This window comes from Hemibagrus wyckioides, linkage group LG23, assembly GCF_019097595.1.
Source record: "Hemibagrus wyckioides isolate EC202008001 linkage group LG23, SWU_Hwy_1.0, whole genome shotgun sequence".
NCBI classification, from domain to species: domain Eukaryota; kingdom Metazoa; phylum Chordata; class Actinopteri; order Siluriformes; family Bagridae; genus Hemibagrus; species Hemibagrus wyckioides.
In genome coordinates, this window is record NC_080732.1 from 11,357,643 (window position 1) to 11,382,291 (window position 24,649).

Sequence of the window (24,649 nt, forward strand, 5' to 3'; positions counted from 1 at the left end):
AAAAAGCCTTGCTTGTGCAACAGGCTAATCCAGACATTGCTAATTGAGGGTCGAATGCACACGAAATATAATCAGCCATGACATGTGACGGTGAATGAGAGAATAGATTATTTTCCCACACCAACTAAACAATCACTTTGTTAAAGAAAGGAAACACATCACCAAATACAGAAGCAGCATGGCAGAAAATATATGATGCAATAAATGTGTAAGAACATATCATTAAAATATTGGTGACAAAAACACTAGTTAGGTGTATACTGGGAGCCATAGAGCCAGACATAGCATGTAATCTTAGGATCTCAGGCAAGCATAGGTTTTCAAAGATCTTTTTCCACAAAGGAAATAATGATGTATGCTTTGGCCAGTCAGAGGATACTAACACTGTAAAGGTGTTTAAATTAGCAAAGGCAATGTGTGATGCAGTAGTATGCTCTGGCCTTATGCCAACACGGCAAAATGTTCCCTGAGCTAAAAATGCAAAATATAGTCGACCTTATTAAAATGTGTCTTAGTCATAATATTCTACTACTATATAACTATATATATTATATAAATATAATAATTCTTAATATATATATTAATATATATTATGGTAATATATATATTACAAGGCCTATAGAGCATTGTCTCATCCCACAGTATCTGAGCATATTCTTTGAACTGTCACCTAGACTTTCTATTAAAAGGTGCAGGATCTTTGTTGAAAGTGTTTAACTTTAAGTTTTTAAAAGTATAATAAAAAATATTTATTAAGACAAGCCTTTTGTTATTAGCTTTTTTCTAAAGTAAAGTTATAAATCTAGAGGGATATTGGGCAGAGAGTACTTTGGCAAACTGGGATGTTTGGATGCTGTCACCCCATCATTTTCAAGCAATTACTCAGGTTTTTTTTGCAGTGAAGTGTTTGGCCATTTTATGATTCAGTGTGCCCTCATGCCTATGTTACGTTGTGTCTCTCCTGACTTATTCTGTTATAGCCACTCTTGCTGGCATCCTGGCCTGTTTTCTGTGCACAATCTACTTTTCTTAAACCATTATAGGATTTAACCATTATTAAATTTATGGTGCATCAAGCTTCTGTCTCCTGTATGCTTACATTTCTGTAAAGCAGATTTAGAAGACAATGAATCCTTTGATTTGTTTCTAAAATATCATATATCCAGCAACATACACTTCACATGTAATATTACACTTTTTTGTACTATTTTTACAATACCTTTTTATATATTTTTACACATTAAACAATGTATTTAATTGTTTATTTACTTATATATAAATTTACTTAGATATAGAAAATGTCTCCAAAGTGTTCACAGAACCCAGAGAATCTACCAATCAGTGCAGACATCTGTGGAACATCTGTCTTACAGTACTCTCCAGGGCTCAATTGTCATTCTGGGTGCTACATTATTATAAAGTTTAATCCTTTTTCCTCCACTGAATGTATTAAAAAAAATCCCACAAATTCTTTTTACTGCAATACTGAGAACTACCCTTTAAATCTATTAAAATTGCTGACAAAAAAAATTAAAAAGCTGACAAAAAGCCAAATCACAATAAATATACATTTGAAGACATGTGCTAGGACAGACTTATCTATCTTTGCCTAGTCAAGTAAGCATAATAATAATAATAATAATAATAATAATAATAATAATAATAATAAAAACAGTGAAACATTTATTCAGGAACAGTAAAAAAAAAACAATCACAGCTGCTTTTATTTTCACCGAATTAATAAAAAATGTATTTAAAAAAAATAAAAATATCATGTAATTTCTCACATTTACTGTTTCTATATTAGTTTTTTATAATAAAACATTGTATAATGTTGCATTATGTCTTCTTTTTGATTGAGCATTGAGCAAAAATGAAAGTTATAAAGGTATTCTCTCTCACCCCAAATAGTGCATGATGATTAGGCTTGCAGTTTGTTTGAGTGGTTAGAAGACTTGCTTGCTTTTTACCCACATAGGCAGATCAGATTAACCATAAATCAGGAACTAGAAAGTTAAAGTTCATGGATTAGCTTGATAAAGGCTGCTAAATTTGTTAATGGGTTAAATAATTTTACAGTGCTTTGTTGTTAAGTTTAACAGTTAAAGGTCTTTCAGCAAGTAAAGCTGAATAGTAGGGTGATGCTAGGTGTTTGCTATAATATCCAATTTATTTCAATCAGTGTTGCTGCATGGTTGCTTTGATATTAAAGGTGGTTGCATGGATGTTGTTAGGTTGTTATTTTGCTATTGTAATTGGTCCCTATGGTTTTTCTAGATAGCTGCTATGATATTCCAAGTGGTTGCTAAGATGTTGCCGGTCTCTACATAATGATCAGGTTTCATGTCTGTAGCTCCTATGTTTTGGCCTGCAAGAAGACTTCCCTACTATCAAATGATTCACTTTAGATTGTTGCTATATGGCAACTGTAATTCCAAATTTGCCCAAATGCACAAACTCCCTATTACAATATGGGTTTTAATTCTGTGCTGAATTTCATGTTTCTATATCAAAAATTGCGACTTTGAGAAGCAGTACAAATCTTTGAACAGACTAATAATATGATGATGATTATGGAGAACATTATGTTGACACTGTCAAGCCAACACAAGCATAATAAAACTTTTGAATTCTACATTTAAATTAAATTGCATTTCAATGAAAATACAATTTAATATTTAGCAAAACAAACATCAATGTGTGTTTCTTGAGTGGACTGGCAAAGAACCCAGGAATACATTATGCACAGGGGCATCGCAACAAATATGTTGGGGGATTTTTATGTATTCTTGAAATAAATATTATTACATGAGCAATGATGTGGTTTTGATGCAATGAGATCCTCTGTGTGTGTGTGCGTGTGTGTGTGTGTGTGTTTTCAGACTCCCGTGTTGGCTGCCTTATACTCATTTAGAACCAGTGCATTAGAGTAGATCATATCAGAATTTTCATATATAGGCTCAGGAATGGAGTCCTCTTTGGGTTGCAGAGATTCCATGATGCACTGGTGCAGGAACACATACTGAGACTGTGAGAGAGAAAGGGATAATTCTGTTTTAGTAACTAGGGGTCTACATATCTTTATTTTAATTTAGGAATATGTCAGCTACCAGATTTATTCCAACAACAGAAACTGAAGCGACTCCTAACTATTCTTTGAATGGTATGTATGCCACCATATAGATACATTACACTGTGTAGTACTGAAAGTTTAACCTTTTGGCAGGAATTGCTAGACAAAGGCAGATCTCCATGTACACTGAAAATATATGTATCAGCTTTGCTGCACATGGCAATACTCGTTGGATAGTATTTCAGTAGGCCCTCACAACTAGTCATTATCCCATTGTGTTCTCCCAAAAGTCCTGCCTTTTGTTAAAAACACTGACATCAAGAGCGCATACAGGATGTTGAATTAAAATGATTCACTGAAGACTTCTTGCTGGCAGTCAATTTAGCAATAAGACTAGTACATCGGCATCGGTTTTGGCTGTCCACTTTGCGTACACTTTTGGCCCTGTTGCCAAATCTGGGGTTCCTGCTTAAGGTCATATCACCAACCATCATTAATAGAGAGTAAGAGGACTGCTGACCTGAGTGTGTGACTGAATTGAATATAGGCAATTTGCAGAACCTCAAAACATCAAAGAAAACAACAAAGTCAAATAATAAATAAAAAGAATATGATACCATCTGTGGTTTTTGATCTGGTGTAATTCATAATATGAAATGTGAAACATGCATTGGGCTCTAATGTGATAACAACAAGTCAGTACTGCTACCCCTTTAAGGTTTGTGTTTCTCTGCTCATACTCTCTGCTCTATTCACACAAAACTAACACACTTAATTCAGTTCATCTGGTAATTATACATTGCTTCAGGAGTTAAGCCTTCTGTACTTTATGTGCTTACTAGTTTTTCAGGCCGATGTGAATATTGATAATAGCCCTTTAATGTGCTGTACTTATAATTCCTACCTGAGTCTGTACCATGAGAGGCCGGTTAAGCCTCATGCGATGTACACAATCAGCAATGTTAACCACTTCCTCTTTGTCCATCTGCTGCAGTAACATGTCAAGGGCGATTAGAGTACCTGTCCTACCCACTCCAGCACTGCAGAGAGACATGTACAAAAAATAAGGTGTAAAACCTTAGAAGGTTAGTAGATGAATAAAGTTACATGTTATTAGTCCTTTATTTGCTTGTTATTTATTTTATTATTATTATTATTTGCTTCTTATCTTGTAGTTTTTGTTCTTAACATGCACTAGAAATTTCTGGTCAATTATCACATTACCCTGTGTATACTGACTATTCTAAGATATCTATCTATCTATCTATCTATCTATCTATCTATCTATCTATCTATCTATCTATCTATCTATCTGTCTATCTGTCTATCTATCTATCTAGTCCTGGGTGACTAGGGTTGTGATTTAAAGAAGAAGAATTGCTACTGTTAATTAAGTGCATACATGCAGTGTACATATTGGGTTATGTGATTTGCTAACCTGCAGTGTACCACTGTAGGTCCACTAAATGGGAAGGTCTCGATGTGCTTACGGACTATCCAACGGAATTGAATCAGCTCTTCTGTTCTTATAGGAACTCCATGATCAGACCATGCTGTGAAATGGAAGTGTGTTACTGCTTGCTCCTCAGAGGAAGATTCCTGCACACATACAGAGAGAGAGAGAATATATTTACATATACACTACCACTCAAAAGTTTGGGATGACTCAAAAATGTTATTGTTTTCCAAGGAAACACACACGAAATTAGTCTGAATAGAAAATATAGCAAAAGAACAGGAAATGATGAATGTTTTCTTCAAACTTTGCCTTCATCAAAAAAAACAAAAAAAAACACCTTTTGCAGCAATTACAGCCTGGGCATTCTTGCTGTCAATTTTTCAAGATAATCTGATGAGATTTCACCCCATGCTTCCTGGAGCATCTCCCACAAGATGGATTGGCTGATTGAGTCTTCCTCGGTAGCTGAAATTACCATTTGCTTGAACCCACCAAGGGATTAAAAATGAACGTTACTGACAGGAGTTTCTTGTTGCCCATGTGCGTACTGTTATATTGATTGTTTAAACACTTCATAGCTCAGAAATGTCTATGCTTGAATTGAGCTCTAGGCCTTGGCTGAGAAGACTGCATTTATTGTTTAAAAGGATAAACCAAAATGAAGACCAGAGAGCTGTTTATGGTGAAATGCAAGCCATTAGTTGAGTAAAAAGTGCATGTGTGTATGTTGGTGTCAGTCCAGTCTCTGGGAATTAAGGAGTCTAATACTTTGGGGGGATAAAACTGTTACACTGTCTGGTTGGGAGAGCCCGAATGCTTTGGTATCCACTATGCTTTTAGAAATGCGGCTGCAGCTTTTGGTGTAAATGGAAGTGTTGATGGAAGGAAGTAAAACTCTTATGATCTCAGACATCGGCAGCTCACCTGTGATTCTCTCAGATTGCATCTTTGATAATTCACACCACGTGATTGTCACTCGCGTGAACAAGCACCAATTTGTCTCTGATTTCAGGCATTTGTCTGCGATTTCGCAAAGTCGGCGAGTGAAAATAAGGGCTAAAATCGTGCAGTGTGAACTTGACATAAGACAAAGCACCAAATAATTGGGAGGAGAGTTGGTCTTCTTTGCTGCCATATTCTGTAGCTCAAACTGAGCAAAGACGTAGTTTAGTTAGTGATGCCCTCGATACCCTGTTCTTAGGGTTACCATGTAACCTGCTCTGAAGGCCAAGTCTCTGGTCTTAAGCAGTGCATGTACCTTTGGTGATGTAGCTGGTCACTGATGCCATGTATTACTCCAAGTTGGTGAAGTCGAAGAGAAAACATGGCTTCAGCTGGCCAGGTTTTCACTTGATTCAGCGTCTGATTTCACTTGGTTTAGAGCGTCTGACGAGTCGTGTGTGTGCTGGAACTAGCATAACAAAGATGTGGTCTGAATAGGAAGGGTGGGGACAGGGCTCCACATCATATGCACCAGGGATGTTTGTGTAAATAAGATCCAGCATGTGCTTCCTTCTTGTTGCAATGCACACGTTAAATTTAGGGCGCACAGATTTGAGATTTAATGCATGGTTTAAATCTCTGGTGACAATAAACAGTCCATCAAGGTCAGCATTCTGCAGTTCCCTAATAGCCCCATTGAGTTCACAAAGTGCCTCCATTTCGACTATAAAAACAGTGGTGAATTCCTGTGGTAAATAAAATGGTCTGAATCTAACAGAAGTCTTGATCACATAGCTTATCATTATGCATAGATTTTTCTGATGTCCATATGCTGTGAAAAAGTCTAGCTAAAGAAAATAATACCACCATTTTTTATCTGGAGTGGCTTCTGCATGCTATTGCTGTGCCACCATCTTGAGTTGATTTTTGAGTACTAGAACCAAGATTAACCTCTACCAAAGTAATGGAAAAACCAAAATGTGTAGAATGGAAGGAAATACCCATGATCCAAAACATACAAGCTTATTGGTCAAGCACAGTGAAGGGAGTATCATGGCTTCGGCTTGCAGAGTTGCTTCTGGAATGGGCTTGCTAATCTTTATTGATGATAGAAACAGAATGAATTCAGAAGTCTGCAGAAACCTTTTGTCTGCCAATTTACAGAGAAATGTAATTTATGTAAGCCAGTGTGGCTGAGAAGGTCATCATACAGCAAGACATTAACCCAAAATACACTGCCAGTACAAAAAAAGGGGATAGAAGTAAATATTTTTAAATTGGCAATGTCAATCATCAGACCTTACCCAAACTGAACATCTATTTCACCTCCCAAAAAGGAGATATGAAACCAGTATTTTTGCTCACTTAAAAATTGTGCCATCTGCCACCAAAGGTGCCATGCTCAAAATTGTTTAACACATACTTATGTAAATATCAAGACATGAAAGTTAAAATTCCTAGCTATCATTTAATATTCTGATAGTCTGATATATCTAATATATAATCTGATTCTAATATAATGATTTTCAATCATACTGTATAATATCAAAGGTTATGCTGTATTGATAGTTTGATCATCAGGCTCACATTTCTGAGAACAAATTCTCGTTGAATCCAGCAACTCTCTTTCTGCTCCGATTGGATAGTGACCATAAGTTTTCCATAGAGGCAGGGCATGTAGTCCATTGGCCAATAATGCTCACATTTAATCTGGAACCAAAAGGAAAATATGAACATTTCAGAAAATTTATGTTACAGTAGGATATTATAACTAAAAGGAATAAACCATCTGAAAGCTTTGCTGAGGCAAATAATGTTTTTAATATGCTTTATTACTAACTGAAGTAACAGCCTATAGAATGTATAATTGTTTGCATTTCTAAATTCATAACTAATGAAGCTGGAGTATGGTGGCATGGTAGTGTACTGGGTTGCACTGCAGCCTCACCACTTCAGGGGCTAGAGTTATATCTTAGCTTGTCTTACTGTATGTGCATAGTTTTGCCAGTTTTTTCCTTGGTTATGTAATTTTTCTCCAGGTCCTCTGTTTTCTTACCAGTGTCCAATAACTAGGAACTAGCTAGTAAAATTGTCTCTAGGTATAAATGTGTGTGTGAATGGTGCCCTGTGGTGGACTGCCATTTCTATTGGGGTTAATTTTCCCTTATGCTGAGTGGTCCTGAATATGTTCCAAAACCACCACAACTCAGCACAGCATAAAGCAGATACAGAAGATGAATTAATGAAAGAACCTGGCATTTGTCAAGTTAAGATACTCGTTCTTGTTTGCATATGTGTCAAAGATTGTGTGATGATAGAGCTCTGGCTTCAGATTTAAAAAATAAGTTTTAACAAGTTCCAAATAGCCCCCAAGCAGAGGAAGTGCTTTCAGCTTTGAAACTCTGAAGTAGCAAGCCTTCAGAGAGAGTACTGCATAGTCATGGTCTTTTCATCATCACAATAAAGCATTATTCATTACATGGAGATTGTTTAAAAGTGTATTTTAGTGGCCACTTTTGCTCAACATTTTCACAAGCATACCTTTCCTCCCTCAGTACAGTTGGTCAGCATAACAATGGCTGAAGACTTCTGCTCCCACACCATTCTCCAGAAGTCATTGACAGTGGAGGGGTTGGGACCCTGAGCAGCAATGTACTGCTTATTTTTCTTGCCATAACCCTAAAAACAGCATCAGGTCTTTTATTGCCTGGCTTTATTACTAAATATGTAATACAATAAGTGTGTTGGTAAAAGAATTACATGAATGTAGTTAGCATTAATGTAGTCAGAATCAGAGCCAGGATTTGCAGCAAGTTTCACACGAGATGAATCATCTAGAGAGTAAAAAGAAAATGAATATTATAACAACCTTTAACTGGTCAAAAGGTTTTCACTTAATGTGTAAATTCTGTTTACTTGTGCTTAACACTCACAGGCTAGAACATTGGTAAATCGGTTTTTGCCCTTGTTTTCAGGAAGTGTAGCCACAGTACAACTCTGATCTGCACCCACTGTACTTAAATCCTGTAAACATCATGTGAAAAAGCATTATTTATCCAAACATATTTTGCATGCCATTTTAGAATAAACACCTACATATACACAATATATGTTTCTGTACCTCATATTCTGCACTGAAACCACGGTTCTCATCACAGCTCATTGAGCTAAAGTGCATTGGAAAGTTCTTCAGGGGAATTGGTCTAAAGAAAAAATGAAAAAGCTATGCTGAATATGCAGACCTTCCAAATTAATTTAAAATGTGTAAATTAAAAAAAATATATATAGTCAATCCACTTACTTGTACTTATTACTGGATACTTTGGTCTCATTTGAGGATTCAAACAAACTGGAACAAAGCAATTGCACAAATTAAACTGTTAACAAAAATTGCAGTTATCCAATCAGCCAGTCATGTGGCAGCAGCACAGTGCATAAAATCATTCAGATTCAGATTGAAAGCTTTAGCTAATGCTCATATATGTGGTCTAGGTAGGTGGTACATGTCAAAATATACACAAGGATTGGGCAATGAAACTGAAACACTGGCCAACATAGTGCTAGGGTTTTTAAGTCTTTATATGAATGGCCTAGTGGCCAATTTTTAGTGATTTCACATTCCATACATGAAATAGCAGAACATTAGCATATCAGAGAAGACAAATTGTTGGTGCACATCATGCTGGCACAACTGTGACCAGGACTGCAAGTCTTTGTAGTATATGGAGCGCATCTAGGGTAATACCAGGATACCACCACAAAAGATGTACCCCATTCAACAGGAGTAATTATCGACACAAAAGGAATCCCTGTCTAAAAGGGATGTCCGGGTACTAACTAAAATTCAAAAAACATAAAACCACAGCTACCCATCTCACTGCAGAATTAAAAATGCACCTTGACTCTATTATTTCCACTAAAACTGTTCATCAGGAGTGCCACAGGGTCAATATTCATGATTGGACTACTATAGCCAAACCTCAGCTCACTCATTCCAATGACAAGCACTGGCTTTAATGGTGTCAGCAGTGTAAAGCTTGGGCTGTGGACAATATGAAACATGTATTGACTCTGATGAGTCCACCTTTACTCTAGACTTCAGGAGGAAACCCCCCAGCACTACCCGCCCTCACTATCCTGGACAGCACTATGGATACAGTGAAGTCATTTCAATTCCTGGGCTGTACATGAAGTGGGAGACATACATTGACTCTATTGTGTAGAAGGCCTAGCAGAGATTGTTCTTTTTTCACCAGCTGAGGAAGTTCAACCTGTCACAGGAGCTGCTAACACAGTTCTACTCAGCTATCACTGAGTCTGTGACGTGCAATTCGATCGGAGTTTGATTTAGCTCAGCCATCAAACTGGATAGAAGGAAACCAAAATGGACAGTTATAACTGCTGACAGGATTATCCAGAATAAAGAAACATGTTCATGTAGAATTACTCTGGATCCCCCACAGCTTGAAAAACACCACCACTTTGAAAATTCGGCCATGACATCCAGGCACAAGAACACTTTATTCCCCCATTCATCTGCTAAACAATTAATCTACCTTTGAACTCCCTCCAGTGCAATACTGCATCTCATTCCATACTGTACACACCACTTTATACCTTGCTACTTAAGTTTGCACATTTTACTTGCACATGTAAATGCCATCTGTGTTTCATTCATGGCTAATTTTTTTTTAACTTCTATTATTTATATATTGACCTGATTTATAATTAATGTTAATTAATGTTATATTTATTATTAATGTTATATACTTATATACACTTATAAACTTACATTACACAATATACACTTTTTGAACACCCCATTTCAAAACCTGGTGGGAAGTAATATGGAGTTGGCAGTTCCTTTGCTGCAATAACAACCGCATTCCTCTGTGAAGGCTTTCCACCAGACTAAAACATGAGCATGCGCATCCAACCACAAAAGCATTCACCAAAAGTGAGGTATTTTTCAGTTGAAGTCAAGGCTGTGTGCAGGCCACTCAAGATCTAATGCTAAATTAAAGTTACATACAAAGACATTTAGACGGTTGTGCCAACAGTCTGGGAAGGACCACATATGGGAGCAATGTTGAGATGTATCTATAATTTTGCCTAGGTTACTTTTCATAGGTTTGTTAAATGGTATTGTCCATTTTTTCCTTTTGCAAGTGTCAACAAAATGTCTTATATTAAAAATTTTTATCATGCTATTTAGAGCATGATTAATCATTTGTCTAATTATCAGATTTGTTTGCTTAGGTTTTACCTTTGCACTGTCTGGGTTGTTTTTTTGTTTTGCTGTGATAAATTGCATAAATGTTCATCAATATATTCAAAATTGTTATAATTGATAAATTACTTCGGCCTAAGATGAATAAAACACTTTGGTCCTTGTCTGTTATAGGCAAGCCGTAGGCCATACCACACCATCTTCACAGGCATTATTTTCCTATAACAGTACACTCTATTTTGTTTTATTCATTATTTATTATTAATTATTGTTGTTTTCAGAAAATGAGACAGCACTGAAAATAATCATGGTCGGAAACCTCCTAATTGTTACCATGTGTGGTAACATTCTCTCTCTCAAAACCAATAGCAACACCCACCTGGATATATTTGTCTTGTGATGCCATATAAAGATACCAATACAGAGGATGAGAATGACCAGCAGAAGAGATGTTACACCCGCTATGACACCTGTAAAAATATATATTTAAAGTTATATATTCCAAGTGTGGAGTTACAAATATATCCAAATGGGTGACAAATTAAAGGATTTAAATGTTGGGACACTACAGATTATCAGAACGAGAACAAAAGATATTCCCAGAACCGTTCTTGTAATGATTGTAGTGGAGGTCCCGAACAGCTTTTCCTTTAATTTGTCATCTGTCAGATGTCCAGTCTTTCTTACCTCTGGGGTCAGTCTGACAGGTAATTGAAACTGGGATACTCTGCATAGGTCCAGAGAATGCAGACGCAGTAAAGGTATACCACTGAGCAGGCAGCAGTCCATCGATATACAGTCTTTCCCCTGTGTTTCTAAAGCTTGTGCTGCTCATGTTGACCTGTACTGCCGTCCTCCCACCATTTGGAGGATCCCAAACAAGAGTTAGACCATATCCCCCTGATGAATACTTACAGTGTAATCCAGTAACAATATTTGGAACTAGATAGAAAAGAGTCATAGTAAATACACAGCTCAAATTAAAAATCAATAAATAAAATGAATTAAAATTCAATAATAAATATAAAGAAATTGCAATCAAGGTGCAAAATACTGGCCTAATTAATCTGTTTGACTACAAGTGTCATGAACAATAGCTGTTAGGAATGCTGGTCAGAATATTACAGTTTTTATTTTATTTTATTTTATTTTATTTTATTTTATAATTTTTTTGGCAGAATGCTTATCCTATTTGTGCATGATGTAATTCATCTGGTACCTAATACCTATGCCAATACCTATGCTACATAATTAATAGCATCTGAATGAATTTATATTCCACGATAATAGGGTAATACATATTGTTCAAGACACATAGGGATTCCCTGAATATCATAGGATATTTCACACACTGATTGCAATATATCATATTTTATATCAGAAACAAAAGACATACTGACTAGTGTGCCATGCAATGTTGGAACCTCTGCTTTCCGCTTCTTTAAATACAGTATAGAGAGTAAAGATGTATTCAGTCCCAGCGGTAAGATCAGTGACTATGTATGTCACAACAGAACCTTCATTTGACCCACTGATGCTGACATTCTTACTATTGTAGCTCAGTCTGTAATTGTAAAGGGTGTTGTCGTTCACTTTATTCCATTCCAATATTAATGAAGTCTCACCGAAATTCTTTACAGAAATCTTGGTAATGTTTTGGGGAGCTGCAAAAAAGGGAGAGAATATATACAATTAAATACAAACAGCAAAAATGAGTAATATACAGTTCCCTGTGCATTTCCAGCGTTCATTTTGATCATATTTTGCTAATATCAAGTTACACAACGACAAGTTCAGCCTAGTAGTTTTAGTTCCCAAGGCAGATGGGTTGGTCTGGTTCTATTTGGAAAAGTTTGATGCAAACATGTTTGATGCCTCACACTGATGAACTGCTTGATCGGTTAATTGTGACTTGCTTTTTCTCGACACTGGATTTGATAATGGGATATTGGTAGACATCTTCACTCCAATATCTTGTGAAAAATAAACCGCCACTCCGTTTGGGTTACACCAATTCATGACCCTTCCTTTGCAGTTGTTTGTAGCCCCAGCAACATTCCAGCGACTCATGGACTGAATCCTCTGCCCACAAGGGTTGTATGCTGCTGCCTGTTTAGATGATATCATTAGCTATAGTATTGATTGGCACTGGCACATGAAGGGCTGTCCTGAGATCGCTGAAATGGTCAATCAAAAGGTGCAGGCAGTTTGTTGCAGCAGGGGGCAGAGCTTTTTCTTACAAAGCTATGGAACAAGTTTTAAAAACGTTATGGACCAGCCTTCTAATTAGTGTTCTCAGACACAGTCTCAGTGTTTAAGTCCATTTTATGATGCATTTTCTAAGCATTTTATGAATAGTTTTTTCATAGTTAAAGGAGCAGATCTCATGGGCATAGACTTTGATGAACTGGGATGTTTCATTGCTAGCTGAATAGTGATCAGGTATCATGGCTACTCTTATAGCTGTTATGTCAGTGACACACAACTATTTCTCCATCCACTCTTAATATTATGAGTCAAATATTGCTTTGCATGGTAAATAAAGGTCAATGATGACAACATTATAATGTCATTATGGACAATACAAACATCTATTTTTAAAATTTGAAAGTTGAATGTGTTTGAATATTTACCAAATACTATGGTGAGAAACAGGATTAACTAATCAGGATGATGCATGTTTTCTTTGACTACCAACTTTGACTACTATCAGTGTAAAACTGTCTGCAGTTTAAGTAAACACAGTAAATGCAAGTTAAATACAAGCAATGTTCTAATTTGAGCAGTAATAACTGAGATTCTGTAAGGTTAACAGTTTAGCATATAAGGGGTAAAGAGTATAATAGTTATAATTTTAAAATATTAAAAATCAGATTTGGTTTAAAGTTTAAAGGTTAAAGTAATAAATTGTTAAAGCATAATGTAAATTTTGCTACAACAATCTGGGTGGTTGCTATGCTACCCTAGCTGACTGCAAGGATATTACTATGAGGTTTCTATTATAGATTATTTTATAGATAACTTTCTATTATAAATTAGTTCCTAGTGCATCCCTAGGTAATTAATATGCTCACCGACTTGATTGCTAGGATGTTGCTTGGTGGATCATATGATTTTTCAGGGAATTACTAGGGGTTGTTAAGTTGTTATTTTGCTAATCCATTTAGTTGCTAGGATGTTGCTATTCTAGGTAGTTGCTATGGTATTCTTCATTCTTGCTAAGGGCCTTCTATGGTATTCCACGTGGTTGCTAGTGTGTTGCTATGCTAACCAAGCTGGTTGCTAGTGTGTTGAAAGTTGGCGGCTGTGAAAACTCAAAAGTTTTATTTAAGGTTATTTAAAGTTAAATCTATCTGAAGACAATTCACACTTACTAGTTACTGTGGTAATATTGTTCGCAGTGCTCTGAACTCCTTTAAATACAGTGTAGAGAATGAAGGTGTATTCCGTGCCAGCAGTAAGATCTGGAACTGTGTATGTCACTGTAGAAACTCCTTTCAATGTACTGATGCTGACATTCTGATCATTGTAGCACAGTGTGTAACTGTAGATGTTGTTGTTTTTTACTTTATCCCATTCCAATATTAATGCAGTCTCATTGCGATTCTTTACAGATATGTTGTCAACCTGTTCGGGAGCTTCAAGAAATAAAAACATGGTCACTTTAAATTGCCCAGTGATTCTAAATAATTTTGTGTTGTTAATGGTCAGAAACTAAAAATACATAACCATTTGAACGAAAGACTGTATATGTATAATCATTTTCCATGTCTCTGCAAAGTTTAAAACATGTTTAAGTTGTTTTAAAAATCAAAATTCACCAAATATATTGTGAAATTCCAATGACATGTAGCATTCAAATGAATCAGTTTATGTTTTAGATAATAAAGACTATTCTAGAGACCATAGTACAATTCATCTGTTCATAAGACATTTCATAATCCTTATAATTTGAGCAATATTGTCACTAAATTGGACATTTATATTCAGTTATGGAAATTACTGGTACATCAGAATTATTGTTAAATAAATATGCAACAGAATATATTAGTTAGTAATACTGTATCCTACTGCAGAAGACAAATATAAAGATATTTAAACTTAAGTCTAAGTGAAGAGAGTTCACACTTACTAGTGACAGTAGTAAAACTGTACCCAGTGCTCTGAACTCCTTTAAATACAGTGTAGAGTATGAAGGTGTATTCCATGCCAGAAGTGAGATCTGGAACTGTGTATGTCACTGTAGAACCTCCTTCCAAGTTACTGATGCTGACGTTCTGATCATTGTAGCACAGTGTGTAATTGTAATTACTGTTGTTGTCTACTTTATCCCATTTCAATGTTAATGCAGTCTCACTGCGATTCATTACAGAAGTTGTTTTAACACTCTTGGGAGCTGCAACAAATAAAAATTGCAGAATTCAGAATAAAAACTTTCCCAGTGTCACTTAATCACTCTGATATCCAAATAGTAAAAAAACAAACAAACGAAAAGAATATAATTTAAAGAAAAGCAGCATAATTAATCAACAACAGTACATTCAATCTTATTGCGACTTTTACAGAAGTATTAATAACCTGTTGGGGAGCTTCAAGAAACAAAAAGTAAATTTCAGTATAAGAACATGGTCATTTTTATGGCCCAGTGCCACTTAATAATTCTGCATTGTAAATGGTTAGAAAATTAAAATAAACAACCATTTGAACATAAGAGTGTTTATGTATAATTTTTTCTATGTCTATGCAAAGTTCACAGTTTAAATCATGGTTAAGTTATATTAAAAATCAAATTACACCAAATATTATTGGGAAATCCCAATGCCATGTAGCATTAAAATGAATCAGTTTCTGTTTTAGATAATAAAGACTATTCTAGAGACTATATTACAATTAATCTGTTCAGAGCTGAATAATAATACATTTCACAATCCTTATAATTTAACCAATATTCTCACATAATTGGACATTTATATTCAATTATGAAAGCCATATTTTAAGCTTAAAACTTTTAAACTTTAAACTAGTACATTAAAATTATGGTTAAGTAAATATGCAACAGAATATATTAGCTAGACAAGTCTACAGACAGGGCACAGGTTGAAATAAACTTGTAAGCATCATGGGATTTAAAAAAAACATTTCTAATTGGTAGCTACACCAATAAACTCTTCTTTCATTTCAGTGCTCTGTAATTTAATACATGAATTATATTTAGAAATCTGAAAAATATTTCTTCATTTTCTAAAATATTAAAAGAAAAAACACATTTTACCTGAATTGTACTGCAAAAGACTAATTTAAAGATATTTAAACTCAAGTTTAAGTGAAGAGAGTTCACACTTACTAGTGACAGTAGTAAAATTGTATCCAGTGCTCTGAACTCCTTTAAATACAGTGTAGAGTATGAAGGTGTATTCCGTGCCAGCAGTAAGATCTGGGGCTGTGTATGTCACTGTAGAAACTCCTTTCAATGTACTGATGCTGACATTCTGATCATTGTAGCACAGTGTGTAATTGTAAATGCTGTTGTTCTTTACTATATTCCATTTCAATATTAATGTAGTCTCATTGCGATTCTTTACAGAAATTGTTTTAACATTTTCAGGGTCTGCAACAAATAAAGATGGCAGAATTCAGAATATGACCTTTCCAAATGTCACTTAATCACTCTGATATCCAAACAATAATAATAATGAAAAAAAAACGAAAATAATGCAGCATAATTGATTAACAACTGTACATGTATAATCATTTTCCATGCTTCTGCAAAGTGCAGAATCTGAAATGAAATGCAAATATTATGTCACTGTGCAGTGAGCAAGATTACTTTTAATGTTAAAGACTATTGATAACTGATCTGTTCAGAACTGCATCATAACATATTTTAAAATCTTTATAATTTGACAAATTCTGCTAAATACCTAATTAGATATTTATATTTAATCCTGGAAATCCTATTTTAAGAACACTTAAATAGGCAAATAACAAACTGTCCAATAAAAAATGGTACATAAAATTATGGTAAAAAAAAAAGAAGTAAATATGCAGTTGAATAAATTAGGACACAGGATGAAATTAAAGAAAATTAAGAACAAGGAAATTAAGAACCATATCTAATTGGTTCCTTGACTTTAATTTTTATTCAAACCTTCACATTTTGTACAGTAAATGTTCAAATTAAAGTTAGAATAAAGTTTAACTGAGAGATCACACTTACTTGTGACAGCAGTAAATTTGAGTCCAGTGCTCTGGTCATTACCAGAAACAGTGTAGAGTGTAAAGCTGTATTCAGTCCCAGAAGTAAGATTTGTGACTGTGTGTGTCACTACAGAACCAAGAACTGATCCACTGATATTGTTTGTCTGATTATTGTAGATTAGGGTGTAATTGTAATTGCTGTTGGTGCTGTTCCATTGCAATGCTAGTGTTGTTTCAGTGCGATTTATTACAAAAACTTTGTCAACATCATTAAGATCTAAGAGAGAAACAGAAAAAGAATTAGAAAAATTATTGTTATAATGTATTTTGAGTGTGACACATCACAAGTACATCTGAAGTCAAAGGCTAGCATATAAAAAGGCTGAAGATTTTTTCCTACATAATTACCAAACACTTTTTCACAGTAATGTACATTAAGATCTGACTGTCACATCCATATGTGGAATTACATTTTCTCTTTGCTGGACCCAGGAGTCCAAACGTGGGTGACCTGCACAGAGCCCAAACCCTAACTCCACTTAATACCTTTAGGAGGAATTGGAACACCAGCTCTGTGCCAGGCCTTCTCAGCTGCCCGACCTCACTAATGTGCTTGTGGCTGAATGAGCACATATAATCAATGTTTCAAAAGGTCTAGTGGACAGCCTTCCCAACAGATTGGAAATTGTTATATCAGCAAGGCTCATCTCTATATTAATGACCAGGGTTTTGGTATGGGTCAACAAATGTATATATGGGCAGATGTTCACAAACTTTTTACCAGTTCAAAATGTGGCACTTTTTGAGTCCTTGAAATTATGCTATACAAGGCAAGAAAGTAATTTATGCAGTCAAGTGTTCACGAAAACAATTTTTAAATGTAGTGAACAACATAATCTATGGATAGTGTATGAAACTCCAGACTGCCTCAACCCAGATTCCACTCCACAGTACACATCTGAAAGAGCTCATTCCCAAAAAAGCATACATATCATATAGAAATGTTTAATTCAATTCAGTTTATCTATTTGGTATTTTTACATTGGCTTAAAGCAGCGTTACCAAACATTTAGAACACTTAATCCAATCAATTATTAGTATGGGAGCAGCAGCAAGACATCAAGGACTAGCACTGAACAAAGAGTATATGTGACCGTGATTACCATTTAGTATTGCCTGACCATTTGGGTGATACTATATACTATAGTATAACAATACCTATCCAAGGTGTACGTAACCGTGATTACCATTTAAGGACATCCGGCTAGATGACAGTATCACCTGGCCATTCGGGGGATACTCAGTTCTTATAATAATTTACATTTAAAGTGAAACTCATTTAAATTACACACATGAAACACCATATAAAATGTTTGAGCAGGATTTGTCCTGCGTTCTTCTTGACTCCAATGAACCCAAAGAACTTCATGTATTTTGTCACTGCGACACTGCAATAAACTTCTTTATTAAGAAGTATTATCTTTATTATCTTCAACGCCCTCATCGTTTTATTTTTCTTACAATAGATACAAGGCAGCTAATGCAGTACCCTCCAAAAGTACTGGAATGACAAGGCCAGTTCTGTTGTTTTTTTCTGTACACTGAAAACATTTGGAATTGAGATCAAAATATGAATATGAGACTCTAGATCAGAATTTCAGCATTCAGTTTCTTATATTTACATCTAGAAAAGCAAATAATTTTGAAGCTGAGAAAAGATGGAAAATCAATGAGAGCCACTGCCCAAGCACTGGGCATAGCCAGTAAAATAATTTGGACTGTCCTAAAATATGAAGAAACCAATGGTGTATTAACAACCAGACATCAAACAGGTCAAGGTCAAAAACAACCTCCACAGGACAGGGGTGAAGTTATCACTTTCTACAATTTGAGCAAGGCATCATAAATAATATAATATAATATTGTATCGATATTGATACTGTATCACAATTTATATTATATATTATAACAATGAAGCACATGAAACCATTTTTTCCATTTCCATGTTTCCAAACCATTGAACAAATATCTATACATCGCAGCTAATGCTGTCCCCTCAATTATGTTCTTTTTGCAATAATAACAATATTAATAATAATAAGAATAACAATAATAATAATAATAATAATAAAAGAAGAAATAAAATGGGGCAGTGGTGGCTCAAGTGGTTAAGGCTCTGGGTCGTTGACCGGAAGATCAGGGGTTCAAGCCCCAGCACCGCCAAGTTGCCACTGTTGGGCCCTTGAGCAAGGCCCTTAACCCTCTCTGCTCCAGGGGCACCGTATCATGGCTGACCCTGCGCTCTGACCCCAACCTCCAAGGATGGGATATGCGAAGAAAGAATTTCACTGTGCTGTAATGTATATGTGACAAATAAAGGCTGTTTCATTTCATTTTAAAATAAAAGATAAAAATGAAAAACCTTACATGGTGGGGTGGACAGTGTGGTTTTAGTGGTAGTGGCAGTAGTTACACTTGTTGTTGAGAGTCCCTGTGAACAAAATGAAATAAATAATAAAGTAGCCATGAGTGATAAAATAATAATAATAATAATAATAATAAACATCATCTATATAGTATTATTGTTTTAAATCCCGAATCTTAATGTGCTTAACATAAAATAGCTTAATAGAGTAAGTATTTTGTGATGAAGTGCCTACAATTATTGATGAATGAATTGTAAATCTACATATAAGTATTACTATGATTTATGAACAAGTACTTTCGTAAGGTAAAACACCCAAGAACTATAAAGGAGTTAAACAAATACATTTTCTATTCTAGACTTGAAAACAACTAGAGCTTACATTCCTAATGCATCTGCAGCAGTGTTCCATAGCGTATATAATTATACATATACTGCTCTCTCACAGCGTTCATTCCCATGATGCATTGTACATCAGTCCTTCTTCTAATATGCACCCTTTGCAACCAGTGTTCCACTGACTTAAGCCCATCACAAACATCTATCTCTCAAACACCTGAAAAACCATATGAGCCTCCCAAGTGACAATGGTGGTAGAAGGCCCCACAGGCACTATTAATGCATGCTCAGGATTACTGTTTCTTAATGGATTTCTCCTAACAGCATACAAATGCAGTTACACATCAGACCTTGTGACTTCCTTCAGTTTTACAATGGACACCCTTTCTCTCTATTTCATCAGTATAGTCAGTATTATAAATATATAAATAGCTCAACAGTGAAACCAGCATCTTTAGCTAGCAAGTAATGAATGATCTCAACAAGTAATTGTGGTTCTGCCCAATTCTAGCTCAAAATTGCCCTTAAAGTGCATAATGATTCAACGTGTTTAAGATGATCTAGTCAAAGCTAGTAAAAATTGCTCCTGGCAATGGCAAAGCCAATCCAGGATTGTGTAATTAGTGGTATGTACAGAGTGTTTTTGTCTATTATGGATACTTTGCAGAATAGAGCTCTGAAGCAAACAATGTTAAAACATGTATTCTGTTAAAAAAAATTAAGAAACTGGTGTGTTCGTTTAAACAATTTACCAATATCAAGAAACAACTTTATTAAATTCCTTTGGATTGTTATGGTGTTCTGGAATTTTCAAGAAGAGACAGAATCCCTAGAGTTTCCATGAAAATAAATAAATTCACTGAATAGCAGATAGTTGACTACTATTTGTTATGTTTTCAGCATGTGAAGGGGTTGGACAATGAAACTGAAACAATATAGTGTTGGAAGGTGTTGGTGTGTGGCCTGGTGTCCAGTTTTCACTGATTTTCCATAAGTAAGGTTGAATTAGAAGATCAGTAGCACAGCTGTACATAAAATACTACAATCCATGCAACATAATGGTAGACATATCAGAGTGTGAAAGAGATCACATTATTGGTGTGCAGCTTGCTGGCTCGTCTGTGACACGAGTAAAAGATGTTGGGGTACCCAGATTGCTTAAAAAATGCATAAAACCATAGCTGCCCAACTCACTGCAAACTATATATGCACCTTGACTCTTGTTTCCCCCAAAACTGTTTGTTGGCAGCTTCACGGGGTTAATATTCAAGAATATTGACCCTGCAAGACAGGTTATTGCAGAACAATTTTTTGTTACTTAATTAATTTCTGTTGCCACTCATACACCACACATTAAACAGCAGACACATTTTTGGACACATTTTTGTTATTTGACCTGTTATTTTTTGTTAGTTTTTGTATTGGGGCACATTCTGATTCATCACATTTCAACTTGACTTTCTGCTACACCAACTCCAGTAGAAGAAGTCAGTATGGAGCTCTAAATGTTGTTGTTTGTTGTTTAACAGCTCTACTTGCTGTAATTTACATAGTTAAATTAATAAAGAAGGATAAAGAGACAGTCTCTGGCTGTGAGGGAAAAAACCTGATAAGAGACCAATCACAAGTAACCACAGACAGAGTCTGAATCATTTTTCTAAAAACTGAAATGTATTATTTCTTGTGCACACAAAGAGGGGAAGTGGGAATAATGTAAAGCCAGTTTCCTTTTTTTCTGGACCTATATTTGTTTTTAAATATGTCCTGGCTTCACTTCACTGTAGGCAATGCACTATTGAGGTAAATGTTTACATGCAACAGGGCAAAGACTCCACTCAAACTCCACTCATTTCATGCTACCAGACATGTGTTAAGTCAATAAGGGTATTACTAAGTGGTAATTTCAAAAGAATTTTATTTCAGCTTTATGTCAGATTTTGGGCCCACAATGTACATATATATATTGCCCCCTTTTTTGCTTAAACTTGAATCAAACTCATGGGATAGACTTCTAGATGGATGGATGGATGGATGGATGGATGGATGGATGGATGGATGGATGGATGGAGGGATAGATAGATAGATAGATAGATAGATAGATAGATAGATAGATAGATAGATAGATAGATAGATAGATAGATAGATAGATAGATTAAGTCTTAAGCTGCCAATCTTGTTACTGTGCATTTATCACTGGATGAATTGTTGCTCCGCTATGGAAGCATTAGGGGGATATTTTCCCACTCTGAGCTGATCAAAGTGAATAAAGTTTATTCAATAAGTTTATTAAAGTTATATTCCTTAAATTGAAAAGTTCCTTCAATGCAGAAACTGTAGATTCCCTTACACAACAGTCCAGTTGTGCCTAAAGGTGTTCACATCTCTGATTACCCCTCACCAAACTCTTTAAACTCATGTCTTTATGGACATCATTTTATGCAAAGGGGACATATTCTAGAAAAGGAAAGAGCCTTCTCCAAAATGCTGCCCCAAGTATGCAATTGTTTAAAATGTCTTTGTATGCTGTAGCATTAACATTATCGTCCAGTGGCACTTTAGTTTTAGTGTATTTTGGTCTGTAGAGTAATTAAGAGTATTAAGAGTAATACTGATTCACAAGGGTATAAAGTTTTGATAATTAATTAATTTAATATAGAAGCTTAATAAGCTTGTCTCCAGTACATAATGAGGGTGTAGAAAATCCACCTCATGCTGAAATGGTGGAGTGGAGCATTGAGGTAGAAGCCAAAGGATGATTACATTATCACTTACATCAGCAAACATAATTACTACAAGGCTTTGTACTTTGACACGGAATGGTTGTCTTTTTATTGTGGCAATATATAAAATTACCCAGTCGTTATTCCAGTAATCCAACTTTTTATTGCTATTTCCTTATTAGTCTGTTCTGCACTTATATAATGTATAGGTTTACATCATAATTAGTATATAGTATATCTCTGCAACTTATTTACACCGTACATTTTTGTGATAAAACTGAAGTTCATGATTTATGCTGGAAAATAAAATTACTTTCTTTCTTTCTTTCTTTCTTTCTTTCTTTCTTTCTTTCTTTCTTTCTTTCTTTCTTTCTTTCTTTCTTTATTTATTTTTTAATTTTTTTATAATTTATTTTTCCATAGGAAAATAGTCTTAAAACCTTTACAGAGCAATATGCAGAAATAAGTGAGTTTTTCCATATTCTGCAATGCTGAACATGCAAATGATTTAGGCTTAAATGATATCATAGATAATTATTAATATTAAAAAGGTCTCAATTTAGCATGTTCACTCACCATCCACTTTATTAGGAACACCTGTACACCTGCAGATGTGTGCAGTTCAGCCAATCATGTGACAGCAGCACAATCTAAAATATCATGCCAGTACAGGTCAATAGCTTTGATTAACGTTCAAATCATACAACAGAATGAAGAAAAGATGTGGCTTTGATAGTGGCATGGGTATTGGCAGGAATCTAAGGCTATCATGTGCACAGGCTCACCTGGACTTTTTTCAGCCCTTGTAGCTCATCCACTCTCAGCTCATCCTTTTTTTTTTTTACCCATTCTGATGTTTGATGTGAACATCAACTAAAGGTCTTGACCTGATTGATATCCATGATTTAATGCATTGTGCAACACAATTGGCTGATTGAATAACTGCATAAATAGGCAGGTTTACAGGTGCCCTTTTTAAAGTGACTGGTGAGTATATTATATTAGTGTTGTTGTTGTGGATCACTCTAGATGGCTGTCACCTCAGGAATGAAACATTATTATAGCTATAAAATTATTTCTAGTAAATTTTACAAACATTTCTGTTTTTCTTATATATATTATATAATATTGTATACCAAATTAGGTTAAAAAAACAAAGCAAAAATGTATTGCTTGAAATTGAAAAATTGCTTAAAAAATAGATTGCCATGCCTATTTAATTTAAGAGTTAAAAGTTTAGAACTGTGTCAACAGTCAAGCTGCTGTTAATGTTTTTTTTTTTTTTTTTTTTTTTTTTTTTTTTTTTTTTTTTTTACAATATATGCCATAAAAGGGTCTATAGATCAGGGTAATTTCTCTGAGGATTAGGAAACGTAACTGAGTGTAATGGTCAACTAGTGTTAGAACTGGCGTTCTAAGTTGTTTTCCCTCTTAAACTGTACAATTAAAACATAATTTCTCTAGTACATGTCATGTAAATCTGATCAAAATTTCTTTGTGTGTAAATATATACATATATATTTGCATCTCTATCCAGGGCAAACCAAGGCTTAATCTCTCAAGGTTTCTTCCTCATATCGTCCCAGGGAGTTTTTCCTCTGGCTTGCTAATTATGGATAAATTTCAAACTTGTATCCTGAATTTATATATTTCTATAAAGTAATTTTTTGTCATTGAAAAAAAAATATTGAACTGAACTCACCCACACAGGAACCACAAAGTGATACAGAAAGAGCAGCACCCAAATCCATTCCATGATGAAACCAGTTTTTAGCAGTGCAGAAAGCTTAATGGGGTGCACTGCTGACACACTACAGTCTAACGATCACCTTCCTCTTCAGTTTTAGTACAACAGTTATTGTGCATGGATAATAGAAAAGTACTTCCTAGTTTGTATTTGGTTTCCTTTTGTAGAAACACACCCTATCACTCCCTGACTCTGACTTATCACACCTTGTTTTGATGGCACTTCTCTTTTTAATGCTGCTGGGAATAAACAAGCACTTTGCCCTCCCTAAACTGTACTTCCTTATTTGAATCTCTATTCTTGTATTATCAGTATTAATGCACATGAACTTATATGTCTTATATTTTTTTTTTTATGCCCGATTAATTTGACCCATTTTGCTTTAACCATACTGTACTGTTAAAAAAGCACACTCTTTTTATTTAGATGAAATATTTCTGCCAAATTAAAAATAAATAAATTATAAATAATTATTCAGGCTAATCTTTCAGGTGAAAGCACAGACCTATGGAAAGG

At 35.0% G+C, this 24,649-nt stretch overlaps 1 protein-coding gene across 1 annotated transcript; it reads right to left on the reverse strand.

The window, feature by feature from the left end:
* Nucleotides 1-1,727: 1,727 nt before the first annotated feature.
* On the reverse strand, nt 1,728-24,308 carry ptprh (protein tyrosine phosphatase receptor type H). The gene is made up of 18 exons (XM_058376867.1): nt 24,089-24,308; nt 19,330-19,393; nt 16,922-17,179; nt 16,049-16,312; nt 14,837-15,100; nt 14,079-14,342; nt 12,105-12,368; nt 11,392-11,646; nt 11,084-11,174; nt 8,776-8,823; nt 8,596-8,677; nt 8,408-8,498; nt 8,235-8,308; nt 8,016-8,153; nt 7,062-7,184; nt 4,512-4,672; nt 3,978-4,113; nt 1,728-3,028 (listed from the first exon to the last, which is right to left on the reverse strand). Exons 1-18 carry the CDS (start codon nt 24,140-24,142, stop codon nt 2,879-2,881), a joined length of 2,781 nt encoding a protein of 926 aa, XP_058232850.1. The 5' UTR covers nt 24,143-24,308; the 3' UTR covers nt 1,728-2,878.
* Between the last annotated feature and the right edge of the window lie 341 nt (nt 24,309-24,649).